The following is a 17,187-nucleotide window of genomic DNA, read 5'->3' on the forward strand; positions in this document are numbered from 1 at the left end:
TTGATTTTACTTTGTGTGTATATGAAAGAAATGGGGGAATAGAATAGGATGGAGGAAGTGCTGTTGTGATGGAGCTGGGTGGAATATTTTCGAATTTGTCACATGACAATACCTGAGTGCACACAGGGAATGCGGATGGGAAGCATATATGCTTGGGATATACCACGATTGCTAGTACATTAAAGGGCATTTATATGAAAAATTACCATGGATTGATGTTCCTTTTGTGCGACATGGACATAGGCTTGTGTTGCTCTTCTCTCCCCCTCTCTCTCTCTCTCCCTCCCTCCTCTCTATCATGTCCTCACTACAAGCTCGCTGTTTGTGCCATCCAGGTCGAGTTTCACCTTCGTGGTTACCCAGCCGCAACACTACCCCTATATTCCCCGGCTAGAAGCGAGCTTACTAGGCAGATCTTTCCTCCCCGGTTAGCCAAAACATAATTTCAATGTCGACTGAGCCCACACGCTACTCTGCTCAGGCATCGGATGCCGTGTATAGACTTAAGTACGACCACGCCCACAAGCGTCAACCCACCACACTCATCTCATTGTCATCAACTCAGAAGCCCATGCTGGACCCCATATCTCCAGTCGGTCTGGCGGTTGCTGCCGTACTCTGCAAGGAGATCTCCGGCGGCGAAAGATCCGCCACGGATAAGAAGAAGGCTTCATTCGGGGAATCAAAGAGTCGCGCGAGAAAACTCGACTCCAATCCGCCGGTAGGCACGTCGCTGAGTAGCATTGATCTGGCTAAAAAGTGAGATCTTTCCTGTTGTCGAGGAGCTTTGTGAGGGGGCTGAAAGTCGATGAAAAGAAATATTTGAAGACCCCCGGTCAATTCAAAAATCTGATACTGTGGGATGACAGGCCCTTACGAGGAAATGGATGTCCCTTCAGAGCGGTCTAACCCATATAGCAAAATTGATCATTCCTCGGCTTCAAGAGGCAAAAGTTCAGCAGCAGCAAACACATGAATGAACTCCTCTAGGCACAGTTCACGGAAGCCTTCTTGCGAAGACTTTACTCCCCCGAGATTGATGAGCGACCGTCCAGTATCAAGGACACAGCCCCTGGGACCCTTCGAATGGGTTACCTATACTGAGCCACATAATTCCAGGACTTGGGATAGCTTTACTCATTGGCGGCAATGCAAGAACCTGGGTTACGATCATGCTTACTGGGTCTCTGACAAACTAAGGAGTAGGGACCGGCAAGTCCACCGTTGGCCTTTGCGAAGAGTCAGCTACCATAAGGCCAGTGCTGCTGGAAACTTGGCTGGGCTTCGGCTTCGTCTGCGTCCGGAGAACCAGGCTTCAGAGCATGGACAGAGAGCAGGTTTGTGAAGGCCGTCTCAGCTGCTATCGAGTTTACCAATGAAGCCAAGTTTTGCCTTTTCATTGACGGGCTGGATGATTTGGCGGGTCTCCTGTTCAAGATCTAAAACCCCAAGACGGTCAAAGTGCAGGGCAGACACTTTGATTAGTGACAAACCGTATGCTACTTCAGATGATTCTGTTCGGATCCACGCCTATAACTAATTACCTAGTCTGCGCGTCGTGGCCTGCCATCAGCAAAGAGGAAGAGACCCATCGGGTTGGGCGGACAGTCAACGCGAAATGAAACGCTGCACCACATTTCCAATCAGCCCCTACATCTCACATATTATTAAGCTGTATCCAAAAGATAGATGGAGGTTTGGCAGTGGATGCTACGAAGGGAAAAGGTTAAAAAATGTGCCCAGAGTACCTATAGAGTCTATCAAATATAATGACCAGAAGCTTTAACACGGAACAATTGCTTCGTCCTCGGAAGTATACGTCTCGACTCTCACTAACTATTTCGTAATATCGGGAATATTCACAGGTGCTCTTCGATCACCGGCATCTCGATACGGTTCCCAAAGTCCTGGGAGAAAAGGAGTTGATAGATGAACCTACTGTGTTATCCACACTACTTAACCGGGTGCTGTCAGAGTCGAAGTTGCTTAAGCTCGGCCCATAACCTGTCCCATAATCTAGCAAAAGTCCTACTATAAGTGGCTTGAACTTAGAAGGTTTAAACAGAAGGTAGTGCCACTTTACTATTAGAATAATGGTTTCCTATATTTTCGCGTGAAATACATTCAACCCCATCTCCCACCATCTCTACAACAGTCCCCTTTTACTACTTTGTCTTTTTCGTTTCATACGGCGTCATCCGAATACAAACGTAGGGCTCACAAACAGCAGAGTGTTCTCGAAACCTTAAAGTTCAACAATAACTACGCCAAAGAAATCACGATGGCGTCGTCATTCCATTTATTCCCTCGCCTCCCGACAGAGCTGCAGCTTATGATCTGGGAAGAGGCCGCCCAAGGGGACCGCCGCTACGTCCTCCTTGACGCCGCCTCCCATTTCCACCACTGGACCAGGCGGGCGGCCATGGGCCTTACGCCGACGCCCAACCTACGCCGCCGCCCCTTGCTCGAGATCAGCCACGCCGCCCGCACCGTGGCGCTGCGGTACTGCCCCGTCCGCCTCGACGTCTGGGCGCGGCCCCCGCACATGCTGGAAGATGGTACGCGTGTGGGCCTCGACACGCCGGACATGGAGCGACGGCGGCTGCTGCGCGCGTACGAGCGGCAGGACCATGCCGCAGAGATCCTCGGGCGGCTGGACGGCGAATGGACTCGGACGGCGGAGGGACACCAGCTTGTCTGCATGCACCTGAGCCCCGAGGCGCAGGAAATCATCAGGGACGCCGCCTCCAACAATCCTAGCGCCAAAGAGATTCCGACACGGGTCCACCGAGCCTACCAGTCCCTGTTGCGACGACCAGGCCTGTACATCTGGGCCTGTGACCCCTGGCACCGGCCCCACACAGACCCGGTGGTCCCCACGACTAAGAGAGGTGTCATCTACATCGACCCGGAGCGTGACACCTTTGTCACCCTGTCCGTCAAAAGGGTGGAACGGGTGGACCGGGAAGTACGCTGCGACCCTCTGCTCCACGCGCAGCGCTTCATCGCGCTGGGCGGCGACTTCCCGGACTCCGAGACCCTGTACCACGCCGCCCCGTTGTCCAAGGCGCTGACCCCGGCCACCGACCTGCGACACGTGCCGCGCCGAGCCCTCCAGATCAAGGCCTACTACAACGTGTACCATGAGCCCAACGACAACCCACAAAAAGCCCGGTCGCTCGCTAGTAACCTGCCGCAGCGGTCCGTCGATCCGGATCCTAATGGCCGCCGCCACCGCCGCCGCAGCGACGACGTGGACCCCGCCGCCGTGTTCCACCATCGCCTGCGCGAGGACATGTACGGCCTCGAGTTCTGCCACGGGACCTACGTCGACTACACCACCGGCGAGCCCGCCGCGATCCTGCGGGACCTGTGCGCCGGACGCGACCTGATGGCCCACGAGGTCTGGGGGCAGCGCGCCACGGGAAGGCGCATACCTGCCAATTCATCTCAGAGTTACCTAGCTTGACCGCCCGCCTAGCTGGCGATACCACGAGGGAGATAACACTATAGAAGAAACGGAGAGAACCAAACTAGTATGTCCAAGAAAAGATTTGTCATGTTAAAGAACAAAGGTTTACCCCTCTTCACGTCACCACCAAACCCAGACGAGCCCGGTCCATCCCGATCCTTTCAAAACGTACCCAACCGTCAGGCGAGACGAGCACCGTTGAAGACGACTTGGAGATTGGGTACAATAGGATCTGAAGAGATTGACATCGACAACAACTGGTATGAGACATGACCCAGCATCCAGTATATGATAATACTAATAGCAAACATGAAGTATTCGTTCATGTGACCTTATCTCAGGTGTCAGGTTAATACGTCTTATGGGACACTCAAAAACAGGATATCTGGCAGTTAGATAGCTGACCGAGAACGGACACACGGAGTCCCGATGGAGACTCGGGATTACCGGTATGGTTACTTGGGATTCCGAGCACAACACACGGAACTTGCAAACCTGGTAATCTCTTGGAGACAGCTTCCATGAAGATGTTTAGCAACAGACTTGCCTATGGATTGTCTGTTCGAAGCCCTGCATAATTCATTCACATATATTCAAGATTATTGCGACTGGTATGCATATATAATGAAGCGGAACTGGGTCAAGACGGGAACCTATCTTGAATTTAATGTGTTTTCTATTTTCTTTCGCTAACTCAAACTGCAAATGAACGTAGGTATGCCCTTTGCTCTCAACTCCACTTCAACACAGCACTAACTTCAAAAAGTACCGAATCTAACCGAACCCACCACGCTCTCCGCTGTATGGGTTAGAGGGTCAAATGATAGAATAGAAACGAAGCAGCAAGCTGCACCGCGGTCCAAGGTATAAACAACATCTACCTCATCATGTAGCCAACCACACCCATCTGCAGTCCGACGAAAGCGCTGAGCGAGGCGCCAACAGCCATGGAGACGACAAAGGTCTTGGCCACCAACTTGTAGAAGCGGACCCAAGAGCCCGAGTATGACTTGTAGGCGTCGACCATGCGCTGGCAGGCGCTGGGCTGGGGCGTGGTGCGGCCCAGGGAGCGGTCGAAGGAGACGACGGTCTCGTCGGAGTCGGGCAGCAGCGAGGCTTGGACGCGGTTAAGCACGACGAGGGCGGGGTAGGCCGCGAAGATCAGCAGACCGAACCAAAGGCCGAAGTAGAGGAGAGCGTCGCCGCCCTGCTTCTCGACGGTGCGCACCATGAGGCCGGGGGCGACCTCACGCTCCACCATCGGGCGGCCCATGGCGAGCAGGACCAGAGTCGGCAGACCGGAGCAGGCGGCGGTCGAGAGGACGACGGCGCACATGGGCAGGATGGTGGCCTTGAGGGTCTCGACGAAGGGCGGGATGCGGCGCCACCACGGCTGGGCCGAGGTGGAGATGACGGTGTGGACCCAGACGGTATTAAGTTGGACCAGGACAATATCCACCAGGAACAGCGGGACGATGGCGGGAACGCCGGGCAGGGCCATTACGACGGGGGCAATCACGAAGCCGGAGAGGACGTGGATGACGAAGGTGAGACCGAGACCGCGGAAGAGAGTGCACCAACCAGCTGGGAAGATGGAGCGGAGGTGCTTCTGAGTGGCCCGTATGCTGGAGGTGACGGGCTGGCGCTTGATGGCGCCGGCTTCTTCGGCTTCCGACATGGCGGCTTTGGGAGACTTCTCGCCTTTGACGTCGATTTCATCGTCATTCAGGGGAATGGGCTCGTAGGTGTCCTGGGAAGATTCCACCGAGGCGATGGTGGGCAGGACGTGGCCCAGCGTGTAACCGACCTTTGCGTTTCATTTGTTCAGTTTCCCGTCATTGCTATTTCCCTCTCGAATCACAGATGAAGACCGGAATGGGGGAATGGACTCACGTAAAGAATGGCGGGAATGAAGAGGAGAAGATTGGCGACCACGAGGATCATGACGGGCAGGTGCGCCATCTTCTCCTGTGCAGCCGACTGCCAGTCATCTTGCGGGTTGGTGGCGCGCAGATGGATATCGATGGGCGCGCTGGACAGCTGCTTGTGCCCATGAACGGACACCAGCACGGCCCGGGCCAAGAGTGACGACATTTTGCGTGAACTGGGCTCGCAGTCTAGATCGAGTTCGATATTACGACCGGAATTCAATTGTTAAATGGATAAAAAGAGCGAATGGACGAATATGGCGATCAAATGAATTGATGAGAGGGAAACGAAAGTGAAATGCAGTCGGCCGTGGTTGCTGGTGCTAGAAAAGGGTGACGGCAAATTGGGAGGTGGGGGCGGAGTCCTCATAGCCGTTAGTCGTTGGCCCACACGCCACCCAGGGCGGCTCAGCTCCCGGCCAAGCAATCAATTACGAAATAAACACACCAACGTCAACAGGCAGCAGCCCCCTAATCCATCCTGCCATCCCCTTGCGATCCCTTGGCCATCCACAAATCCGACCCCGCTACTCCCGCTAAGCCAAAGACGTCTGCAGCTGACAGTAGTGCCGCCTGCCGTGCCGCCTCCTGCATGAGCTAAAAGTAGCACGCCTGAATGCATTAATTGGCTGGCCGTGTGTTCTACTTAGACAATGCTTCAAATCCCCTTGGGTTCTGAATATGATTTTGAATCTGGAAACGATTTGACGGACCTGAAAACTGCACAAATGAATCCACTGGATTGGCGATCACTCAGGTACTCTTTGTGGGGGCAGATCATTACTCCAGTTTCTGATCAAGAAGCAAGCAAATGTCGAGATCCGAGGTAGCACTGCCCAATCGAGATCGACACAAGGTAGCGAACTGTGCGAGCATGCCGGCTGTCGGAAAGCACCAGAAGCCGAATATTAGCAATCAATCAAATGAGTTATGCTATGTACATACCTGCTTTAGGTATATCGTTTGTCAGCAATACCTGTTACTTCAATACCATCGCCATGATCTTCTGCTGCGCTACGGTGCTCCCGTGCTTTGCCGCCTGGTGCGAGGTTTACGTGTGCAACCACGGACGGCAGTTGTGCTGGTTTCCGCAATTGCACTACAACTGCACCAACGCCAGTCTTCAAGTTTTTAGCTGACGCTTTCACCAACGAGCTCAGTATCAATAAAATGACCAGTTTGCAACTTTTCAGTACTATGTTGGCACCAAGACATTTATACGTGGATTTGACCTCTTATTAATGTCGACTTTTGACTGGCCCCTATTGACCCCAATTGCCCTACAGGATCTCAAAAGTCTCCGGTGCACCCAAATAATCCACTATTTCATCACCCCTTACTTTATCACCGCCCCTGACGACTACATCAGTGCATGATTCTACCACATTGGCGACATCTCGTCTGGTTCTCGTATGGGCACAGACCTGTAGAAACTCAAACATGCCTTCTTCTTCATCTTGCACCTCCCTCAGCAGGACCGCCACGCCGGGATACATCGACACCAAGACCAGCGAAGGGTCCATTTTCAAGTCCACCACATCCTCAATTGCGGCTTCTGCCGTCTTCTCCTCGCGCCCTGGCTCCGCATCGGAGACGTGCCGCGAGAACCACCCCCTTCGTATCCTCCGCCTCCCTTGCAGCACCATGATCCGCCGGCCGCCCCATTCCCGCCCACCGTCTCGAAACCACACATCGTCGGTGTCTAGCTTCTCCTTCCCGGAACACGCCAGCTCGTAGCCCCGCACCGCCCGGGCATTCATCCACCGACTCCCACCGCTCCAATCCGCCGCCCAGCTCGGCAACTTAGCCATGGCATTGTCGTCGTCGCTATCACGCGGCCCCACTTTCCTCGTCCGCGGCAACAGGAGCACGAGGAAGAACCCCACCCCGTGGGTCTCGAGAAGGAACTCGGAGTACCGAGTATACACCTGCGCGACGTCCATCGTGTAGTCCGCTTTGGGCTTCGACAAGCCGGGCGCCGCCGACAGCAGCAGCGTTCCCAAACCCGCCGCCGCCTCCAATCCCTTGGCGAGGCTCAACACCCCGAAGATCTGGTCGCGGGGGTCCTGGGCCTGCCGGTCGCGCGTGGCGACCAATATGTCCAGCAGCGGCGAGCAGCGCAGCTTGTTGACTGTTCCTGGCCACAAGAGGGATCGGAACGGCAGCATCTGCGGGTCGCGCCGCACCAGCAGGAAGATGTGCAGGGCTCTCGACGCCATGCCGGGGAGATGGCGCTGCATCAGCGGGATGGCCTGCAGCGCGCGCCCGGCCGTGGTGGTCTTCGCGCCGCAGAGAATGCGCGTGCGGCGGGGGTCCGGGAGGGAAACCTCTTGGAGCACCCAACGCGCGTGAACCAGCGACGGGAGAAGTAGGTCGCTGCTAACTCGGCGACTTCATCGGGAAGAGAGAAGGGACTCAACCGGCGGGGATAAGAGTGACTGCGCTGGCTGAGACGGTTGACCATATGCCGTGTTTCCGCTTATCAACTACTTCAAAAACGCCATCAACGGCGGCGATTCTGAGATGTCGTCGTCGGGTAATTGATTCAAAGCGCCAAAAAGCCTGTCCGTGAGCGGCGTTGCCTCTCCTGTGTACACGACCACATGTTCAGCGCCAACGTAGATGCGGGACATGAGCAACACCTGGTGCGTGCGCTCCGCCACGTCGGCTTGGTTGATGCACAAAGCATCAATCCCCATATACCTCGGCCTGTCTGCGTGCCGGAGCCGCCGCAGCGCCGAGTCGCAGTTCTTGGTGACGAACGTCTGGTAGACGTCGTCGTCACTGGTATGGGGGCCGCTACTGTTGTCGTCCTCCCGCCGGATCGCGACCGGCACCGTCCTCGCGTCGTCGCCTTCTTCATCGGCCCACATGTACGAAAGCGCATCGTATCGGGGTCGGTCGTACGGTCTCGCGACCCGGAGCGACAGCGCGAGCGGCGCCTCGAGCGCGGCGGCCGGCTCGATCCGCAGAATACGGACGTCGTACGTGCCGACCAGAGGCGCGTAGAGCGACGGCGACGACCCAGAAGCTGACGACTCGTCGATATCGTCACGGACGTCGTGCTCCCGCATGCTCCGGCCCGCCTTCCGGGCTAGGCACCACACGCTATGAAACCCAAAGAAAAACGGGGCGCCAATGATGAGACCGGATACGCCACAGAGCTCTTCGAGCGGATTCCGGCGGATGCGGTGTGGTGGTCGCGCTATCGCCCACAGGACTCGGCCGAGGAGGAAGCTAGCGTAAGCGACCAGTGCAATGGGAATGAGCGGGATGCCGACCAGTGATAGGGTGAGTTGGAGAAAGCAGGTCCATACGTCTGGTTCCGCTGTCACAAGCCCCATTTTGAAAATCGGCACTTGTGTTTCACTTGGGACTCTGAGTGCATCTGGTATGTAGGACCTTTTGGAATGTGACTGTACACAACGTGCCTGCAGTGGCTCGAACATGGGTGGCGGACGAGGCAGGGAGCGGGATAAATCGGCTTGTCATATTCAACCAAAATATTGGTTTGTGATTAGCCTTCTTATCATCTAGAAGCCCGACGCGTAATTACCTACACCAAAAAGAGCATTAGGCACTGCTACTTAGGCAATATCACATAAGATAATATGTCCAGATCTAGAACATATGGAATGACTTGAACACTATAAAGGCAACATAAGGAAAATATAAGACCATCCCTCGTAAGATTGGTAGTTTGCTACCGGCATATGCTTCCCATCATACCACCAGCCTTTGCAAAGTGGGACTCTGCGTGATTTCAGCAGCCTCTTTCACAAAGGCGCTGCTCAGGGAGAACGGCTTCCCCACCACATTCGGGATGAACCGGTCCACCAGTCGCTCTGGATGTATTCCTTCCAGCTTGATGCGGCTGCGCAAAAAGTCCCTCCAGGCCGGGACGCCGGGTTGTAACCGGCTCGAGTGGAACGGTACATCGATGCCGGCCAGTGGGATGGTAGCCTTGCCCCTCCGAAGCTCCACCTCGAGCGGCAGCGTCTTCGAGTGTTCAATAAACTCGGTGATAGCCGCTCCGAGATCAGTTGCGTTCGGCTGTGGCGAGCTCAGAAACTCCTGAACCGATTCTGGCTTGACTTTGTGTGCCGCGACGGCATCGAGTATCTCGGTGAGACAATAGAGGTTCCGTACCTGGGTTCGAGAATGTGCCGTTAGTTTCTGGCCTAAGTAGGTACATAGGTAATAGGGGAGGACAAGGATTTGATCAGATGATACATACGTGGCCTGCGCAGACATATTGGCCGCCTTCGACGTTGAAGTTGACAATCTCCAAAAGCTGTCCACTCGCTTGGTGGATATGGCGTACTATGCGTCTCAGTGCCTTGTCGTCGAAGTCTGGATCCAGTAAACAACATTAAATTAGCCGAGAACCAAGTCCGGAAGGGGCTTAGGGGTAGCGGTAACCTACTTTTCCCAACTCTCCTGGGGTTCGCCGCGACCATGGAATACCCCGTATGTCCATCCCGATTGCGCGGAATGGCCAGCTGCATGGTCAACCCCGATAGATGGTGATGCCGAGCACGTCCCGGATGCCGACAAAGTCGGTCATGGCGGAGAGCGCCCCGTACTCGCCCAGCGAGTGGCCGGCGAAAACGGCGCCCTCCTGAATGAGCCCGCTCGCCCGCATGTGCGCGAAGGTGGCCCGCTCCACCAGGATGATGGCGGGCTGGGCGAACAGCGTCGACTGTAGCACAGCCCGCGGGCGTCGGCAAAAGTGTGCGACGTGGAGTCGCGGCTCAGGCCCGGGATGATGGGCATGGACCGGCGCGTCCCGTCGTCTTCGACCACCTCCGACGTCATGGCGAGGTAGTTCTGGAGGACTCGCTGGCCCTGGCGGCCTCGGAAGTGTACGGTGAGCTCCTTCGGGTTCTCCCGGATGATCTGGAGGATGGACCAGCCTGCGCACAGCATTTGATCAGTATGGTCATGTTTCCAAAGGGCAAAGGAAAGCAAGAGACTGCTTTTGTGGACTTACCATACGTATTTTTGATATAACTATCCATCTCATCGTAGATGGCCTTGGCTACAGGACTCTCGTCTCGTAAAGAGCCATTCCCATCCCGGCCGACTGGCTTCCCTGACCAGTAAACAGGTATGCCGTCGAGGGCTGCTCGACCTCCACCTCGCCACGGAGCACCTCCTCCCCGGACTCCTCCTGCCGGGCGACGACCTCGAACACCATGCGGCCGCTATTCATCGCCACATGCGAGAGCCCCACGACGAGCCGGTCGACGGGTCGGACCATGCCCACAAAGGCGGCATCGAAGCGCCGCATGCGGTCGGGCTCTCTGGGAACAACGAGGTCTTCCACCACCTTCCGGCACACCGCCGCCGTGTACATGCCGTGCATGATGGGCCCGGGCAGCTCCGCCAGCTCGGCGAATATGGGAGACGCGTGGATCGGGTTGCGGTCACCCGAAACCTCGGTGTAGAGCTGGGTGTGCGAAGGCATCACCACGGTGACCTCCGACTCCGTGGACCACCCGGGTGCTTTCAGGGGCACCTTGCCGCCGACGGCCTTGCCCTTGCGCTGGAGGAAGTCCATGACTGGGTTTCCGAGACTCGACGGCGAGTCACAGGATACAGAGCCTATCTTGTGCCTGCCGCCGTTCCACAGCACGTGCTCGACGGTGCCGCGGATGCTGAGGTTTGGGGCCTCTATCTGCTTGTTGTCGGTCCACTGGCTGTGTGATTCTATTCGGAAGACCAGAGTCTTCCCGACCAACGGCACCGATGGGTCGTCGAGCTGCAACCAAGAGCGATGGCGCAGAACAGCCTCATCTACCTTGGATCCGACCTTGAGCTCCATGGCGGGTTCCTGCTTGTGCCGGAACGTCTTCCGGTGGTCGGAAAACCTGCCCCGGATGAAGAACTCCGACGTCACGGTAGCTATGTGGCGCCCTTCCCGCAGCAGCCTAGCCTCGACCGCAATCGACTTGCCGGATGGCTGAATCGTGACGGCCCGGACGGAAGACTCGGTGGTCACGGATTCGTCTATGCGCATCGGCGGAGCGCTTGGGACGTACTCGATACCGATGGACTGATGGACGAGTCGCAAGATGTCGCCGTCGAGATCGCTGACCAACAGGGGGCGCATCAAGACGCCCCATGCAGCGACGACTGCAGCCTCAAGAGGTAGTGTCTTCGAATGACTAACAGTACCGGATTCAACGGAGAAGGCATGCAAGACTGCCGAACACAAGGCACTCTGCAGTTCCCGTGCCAACTTAAAATCACCTCCGAGGAAACGCTCCGTCAGGTTTTCGGTTTTAGGCCCCCTTTTACCAAGCCACAAGTGGGCATATAAGACTTTGATGCGGCCATCGCGGCCGGTGGTGGAGTCGATGAGTTGCATGGTGTGCTTGTTGAACTCCCACTGGAAGATGAGTGTCGCGGGCACCGGCTCGCCGTGTATGAGCTCCACATGCAGGTGTCCCGACGAGGTGTCCGCTTTGACACAGACGACTGTCTGCGCAGTGGCATCATGACGGAGGGATTCCTGGTCCAAATCCCGGCTGAGTACCAAGGAGTACCCATGACGGGCTCCGAAGATGGTGCGAAACGGGTTCGGTCGGCTGCGCTTAGTTTCAACCTCGAACAGAGTCGCTTGTTGCACGAGGGCAAAGATGGCGGCGCAGGTAAAAGACTTCAGGCACTCCATCCAATTCTCCGGGCTTGGAAGATCTCGACCTTGCATGGGTCGGAGTACGATGTGGTCCCCCGTTTCTTCCACGCTTATCTCATCTGAATTAAACTGTATGGGGGCCACCAGAGTTGTCACAGATTGTGTATCGATGCTTCCGAGCTCTTTGAAATCGCCCATCAAGGCGACCAGATCATTGTGGATCTCGTCCAGAATCTCTTTGGAGGACTGATCATCCCTGGTCGAGTGGCGTACCGACACGGGACTCTGCAAGATGCAGACACGCTCCAGGTCTTGCCCCAAGACCCGCTCGAGATCTTCCGACTGCCAAAGCGAGTCCTTTTTAAAGGACTGTTCGAAGTCGTCATCAAATGCCACGATGAAGTTGACGGGCTTCCGACCGCGCTTCTTGCACGACTGCGAAAAGAAGCGGACATCCTCGGGATGCAGGAGCTGTTCTGCGATACCGGGGCAGAGCCTGGTCAATTCGGCCACCAGGACCTCCGGTTCGCTCAGTAACGATGGATCGAAAGTAACAGGCGAGCCTTGCCGTTCGAGGGATCGAGTGGCGAACTCCGCAAAGAGGTCGCGGTAGGACACGTCGACCCATCGCTGCTGGTGGCTGACGTACATGAGCTTGACGAGCCGAGCCAGCACTTCGGAATACGTCATATCCTCGACATCCACCGCCCTGCCCTTGGCGCTCTCCCGAACCAGGGCTTGGCAAAGTCCGCGTTGAGCCGCCGGACGATCTCGTCCTTGCGCTTCCGGAGCGCGGCCTTGCGCTCGGATTTGGGTAGGCTGAAGATGGTGTCGTCCATCTCCCTCGACAGCCGGACGCCGCGCGTGGCGACCTTGTGGATGGACTGCCCCATCTCCGAGGTCACGGTGAGGACCCCACCCGCCGCATCCGGGCTCAGGTAGGACTTCTCCCACTCCGCGTCGTCGACGCCCGGGGCCTTGACCAAGAGGCTCTTCACCCCGGGGCGGTGTGCGCGTCGGTGGCCACCATCATCCGGCTTCCGAGCAGTATGCCGTCGCACGGCATGGCCGGCCTCCCGAACGGGAGGGACCAGGCCCCCGAGAAGTAGGGGAACATGCCGGCGCCGTCCCCGAACCCGCTGCCGACCACGAGGTAGAGGTTCGGCAGCGCCGGATCTCGCTGTACGTCTCCAGAAGCGGCTGGTGGAAGTCCTCGCAAGAGTGATGGCCGCCGCCGCGGCCGCCGGTCCACTGGAGGATGACTGGAAACGTAGGGTGCACCTTGGCAATGCTAATGACGTCCCGGATGGCGCCCGTGGACCCAGGCTTGAAGGAAATGTGCTCGATCCCCAGGGTCTAGATGTACTGTGCGGCCACCTCCGGGGATGGGACGCCAGCGCCAATGGTGAGGCCGCGGATGGGGACGCCGCTGCTGATCAGCTGGCGGATCAGGGGTATTTGGAAGCCTATGGCTACGGGGTCGACGTAGATCAAGTTGCAGGTAATGCTGCGTCCCGCCGGGATTTTAGCGGCTACCTTTTCGATGGCGGCCGTCATGTCGGCCGGGTTCCAGTAACCACTCCCGGCGAGTTCGATGTGGTAGCCGGCCTTGGTGACGGACACGACGAAGTCCCAGGCCACCGTCGTCGGAGTCATCCCCGGCACGATGATGGGCGGCGCTTTGAGGATCTGGCTCAGTCGTGTCTCGACCCTATAGTGGGCACCATCGGCAGACCGGACAAGACGAGGTCGAAACTGCTTTTCCCAAGACTGAGCAGAGAGTGAAAATGTTGGTGCAAAGATCTCGGCTTTATCGCCCATACTTGCAGTATCTGCGGAGTCGGGCCGGGTTCCATCAATGACATGAACACCCCGGCCATCTAGGTTTTGGAGCACCATACCAGCAAAACGCCCGATTCCCAGGGTTATGATATGCGAATATTTGCCTTCATCAACTCGAAGGGCTTTGGGCCAGTCCACCACTTTGGTGGTAATTGCCACAGCCAGCAATTGAGTCAGGTTCGCTTCCGGTCCGTACATCGCACGCAAGTCTGTCCTCTTTTCGGTATCGAATACGGGAGCCCGTAAATCGGTGACATGCGCAGTCTCGGGCCAGGAGCTCGACATCCTGGTGACAATCCTATCTGCTGCCCCCTGCAGATAGGGGGCGTGGAATGGGGCGCTAACGGGCAGAAACACGAGGGAGATGACCGGCTTCCGCTTACTCCAGGGGACACGGCTCTGGTCGAGACCGTCCCTTGCGCGGATCTCGCGCAATCTCAGAACCAAGCCGCGGAGACTCCGTTGTGGTCCAGCAACAACGTGATCCGTCGCGCTGTTGACCAGGGAAAGGTAGACCCGTTCTTCCTCCGGGAGGTGCTTGTTGCCAGCAGCGATAACGTCTTCCAGAGCTCCCTTCGGCAGTCCGCGCACCAGCAGCATATGCGAAGGAACACCCTCTCCGTTCTCTACGGAATCGCTGATCATGGCGGGGCTCAGGGACGACTGCGGTGCCGCCATCTGGCTCTCGTACCCGATCCAGAACAGAAGCTCCACCGCCCACTTGGCTTCGACGAAGAAGGACTCCCAGTCGTGCGCCTTCGCCACGGCAGCCGCGAGCACTATCCCCTGGAAGTGGCCGGTGGTCCCCGTGAGGACTTGACCCAGCTCTCCCGGCGACTTCCCCAGCATCTGGCAGATGACGGAGTAGTGGAGCAAACTGCCGATGCCGATGATGAGGAAGCTGACCGCGGCACCGGCAAGGAAGCTCTTGTCTGGCCGTTTCGCGGGGTCCTCCAGCCAAGCTAGCAAGTCGATCTCGCGACCCAGGTAGAATACCCTAGTATCCCGGTGACGGGTAAGCGAATGAAGGACGTCACTGAGTGATGCGACGAGAGATTCCAGCAGTGGTTGGTACAGAGATTATAGCTCTGCCAGGTTGTCCACGCAGTCGGGGTTGGACGAGCTCTGTCCTCCGAAGGCTATCAGGATCTGGCTTTTCCCCTTGTTTGCTGATGCTAGAAGCGCGCTTGAAGCAGGTGGAAAGGGGGGGGGGGGGGGGAATAGCTTTGCGACTAGGCGCGTGTATGTGCGTAAGATGGCTTTCCGTGTGGTAGCGCCATCGTTGAGCTCGGCCAAGAAGCAGTGTATCTCTTTGTCTTGCATAAGATCTAATCGAACGGCAGAGAAGACTCGTGCCAACAGCCCAAGAGGAGACGGTGTTCCAGCATGTACTCCAAGAACCGGAAGGCCATCGATGCTTCCGAAAAGGGGGGCTTGATATCACTGCTTTCCCCTGTCTGGTCCAACAATGTCTGAAAGTCTCGTCGAAACTCGCTTAACTGTGTCATTTCTGATGGAGGGAGAGAGAGCTCGACCTGGACAGACTGATGACTGATGGAAAACGCAGACATAGTGCTGGTTGTTTCGGGAGTGAATGACCCAGGAGTATCGAACATCTCTGGGCTGCGGCGAATTTCGTCACATGAAGTGTTTTCATCTGAGCTGGCCATGATGAAATATAATGCGATCGCGCAGAGTTGCTAGTATATATGACCCAAAGATAATTTGATGATCGCATTCCTCGTAGGGACGATGAAGCAGGAGCCCCTCAGATCAAATGCTGCGAAAATGTACGAGTAAACTGCATAGAAAACTAAGAAATGTTAATTGTGAGAGTAAAAATATGTAGCCCTCCCAACACAACCTTATGATTGCACAAGTTAAAACTGAGATACGGGAGTTTTCAGAGTCAAGGTTATGAAGGGGTCATATTGGCATATTTCTTCAGCCTATAGAGGCCACTTTCGCTATCTTTTCTACTTACTCAATCATGGTATCAACACGTTGACCCAGACTGGATAACACGGCGACTTAGCTCCATGCTCCTTACCTTACTCGGCACCAGTCTGGAATCAGATAAGAGCCCCGGGGCTGATCCAGAACACCTCATAAGCAGGGCTGGCGCTCTCGGGACCTGTTCAAAGCACCGTCTCGGGTGGCTTTCCGTGCCACTTCTCGAAGTAAGGTTTAATGTTCTGTGGAAAGCTGCGGGGCTATGTGAGCCGCACCGCGGTGAGTCAGAAAAAGACAAGCGCCGGGGTCCGGACGCCGAGCCCCGACCTGTTCGGGTTCGCCGGCCGATTGCCGGATATACTCCAACTACCACACCCGCCCTGGCATTGCCGTACCATCTAAACACTGGACAACATGATTAGTGTATGGCTAAATGACTTGATAATCCGTTACAAGGGAGAAGGGGTTTAGTTTGCCCTTTCATCTTTGTACCAAGCACTTTGAGACGACGACAGACAATATGTCCATTCCACAGCCTGACGACAACTCGGAGAGACCGTACGACGAGATCATCGACCTCATCGTTGACTATGTCTACGACTACGAGGTTGTGTCCGAGGCAGCATTGGTCCGGAGCAAACTGGCGCTTATCGATTCACTGGGCGTCGCCATAGAGAGTTCAGCCAGGAGCAAGGAATGCACCGCCCTCGTGAAACCCTCATGGTGGCCTCGACCGCCATGAGGGCGAGCCAGGAGTTGCAGGCGCGCCACCTCGACCCGACTCGCGACATCCAGAGCATCCGCGTGCGCGTCCAGGAGGCGGCCATGATCATCATCAACAAGAGGGGTCCGCTCAACAACCCGGCCGACAGGGACCACTGCTTGCGGTACATGCTCGCCGTGGTCCTGCTGAAGGACGGCGTCGAGGTCGAGACCGAAGGCTACCAGGATGACAGCCCTTGGGCGACCGATGAGCGCGTCGAGGCCCTGCGGCCTCTCATCAGCATGGAGGAAGACGTCCAGATGACCCGGGACTACCACAACCCCGACATCCGCAGCGTGGGTAGTGCCATCGATATCATACTGAAAGACGGGTCAACTATCAGCGCATGGCAGGACTTCCCTCTCAGTCACCCGGCCCGCGGCAACGAGACCGCCCCATTGGTGAGGCAGAAGGCCATTCGTAACTTGGGACTGATGTTCTCCGAGGAGGAAGTTGGCCGCATCATGGAGACTTTTGACCAGCCCGACTTTGAAGCCATGCCAACAAGCAATTTCAGAGACTCGTTTACAAAATAGGATTGGGTTCGCCTAGTGGATGCAGTAGAATCACATGTGTAGTTACGTCG

General features: G+C 56.5%; 6 protein-coding genes across 6 annotated transcripts; 3 read left to right on the top strand and 3 right to left on the bottom strand.

Moving 5' to 3' along the window:
• Positions 1–448: 448 nt before the first annotated feature.
• Positions 449–1,104, top strand: PG994_009609 (uncharacterized protein; the record flags this gene model as incomplete). Its single annotated transcript, XM_066861018.1, has 2 exons — positions 449–721; positions 991–1,104. 2 exons carry the CDS (start codon positions 449–451, stop codon positions 1,102–1,104), a joined length of 387 nt encoding a protein of 128 aa, XP_066713188.1.
• A 1,177-nt stretch (positions 1,105–2,281) lies between these two features.
• PG994_009610 (uncharacterized protein) lies at positions 2,282–3,469 on the top strand (the record flags this gene model as incomplete). The annotated part of the gene is made up of 1 exon (XM_066861019.1): positions 2,282–3,469. One exon carries the CDS (start codon positions 2,282–2,284, stop codon positions 3,467–3,469), a length of 1,188 nt encoding a protein of 395 aa, XP_066713189.1.
• An 880-nt stretch (positions 3,470–4,349) lies between these two features.
• On the bottom strand, positions 4,350–5,566 carry PG994_009611 (uncharacterized protein; the record flags this gene model as incomplete). Its single annotated transcript, XM_066861020.1, has 2 exons — positions 4,350–5,279; positions 5,366–5,566. The coding sequence occupies 2 exons, from the start codon at positions 5,564–5,566 to the stop codon at positions 4,350–4,352; spliced, it is 1,131 nt and encodes a 376-aa protein (XP_066713190.1).
• Positions 5,567–6,680: 1,114 nt separating this feature from the next.
• PG994_009612 (uncharacterized protein) lies at positions 6,681–8,744 on the bottom strand (the record flags this gene model as incomplete). Its single annotated transcript, XM_066861021.1, has 2 exons — positions 6,681–7,791; positions 7,891–8,744. The coding sequence occupies 2 exons, from the start codon at positions 8,742–8,744 to the stop codon at positions 6,681–6,683; spliced, it is 1,965 nt and encodes a 654-aa protein (XP_066713191.1).
• Positions 8,745–9,129: 385 nt separating this feature from the next.
• On the bottom strand, positions 9,130–15,555 carry PG994_009613 (fatty acid synthase subunit beta; the record flags this gene model as incomplete). Its single annotated transcript, XM_066861022.1, has 8 exons — positions 9,130–9,576; positions 9,638–9,753; positions 9,987–10,316; positions 10,394–10,441; positions 10,501–12,683; positions 12,776–13,324; positions 13,410–14,882; positions 15,278–15,555. Coding segments are annotated over 8 exons (5,424 nt in total), but the record flags the coding sequence as incomplete, so codon positions are not given.
• An 803-nt stretch (positions 15,556–16,358) lies between these two features.
• Positions 16,359–17,137, top strand: PG994_009614 (2-methylcitrate dehydratase; the record flags this gene model as incomplete). Its single annotated transcript, XM_066861023.1, has 2 exons — positions 16,359–16,450; positions 16,513–17,137. The coding sequence occupies 2 exons, from the start codon at positions 16,359–16,361 to the stop codon at positions 17,135–17,137; spliced, it is 717 nt and encodes a 238-aa protein (XP_066713193.1).
• Between the last annotated feature and the right edge of the window lie 50 nt (positions 17,138–17,187).

This window comes from Apiospora phragmitis (genome assembly GCF_038363925.1).
Source record: "Apiospora phragmitis strain CBS 135458 chromosome Unknown utg000009l:1.0-1189150.0:1.0-1190623.0, whole genome shotgun sequence".
In the NCBI taxonomy this organism is placed as follows: Eukaryota; Fungi; Ascomycota; class Sordariomycetes; order Amphisphaeriales; family Apiosporaceae; genus Apiospora; species Apiospora phragmitis.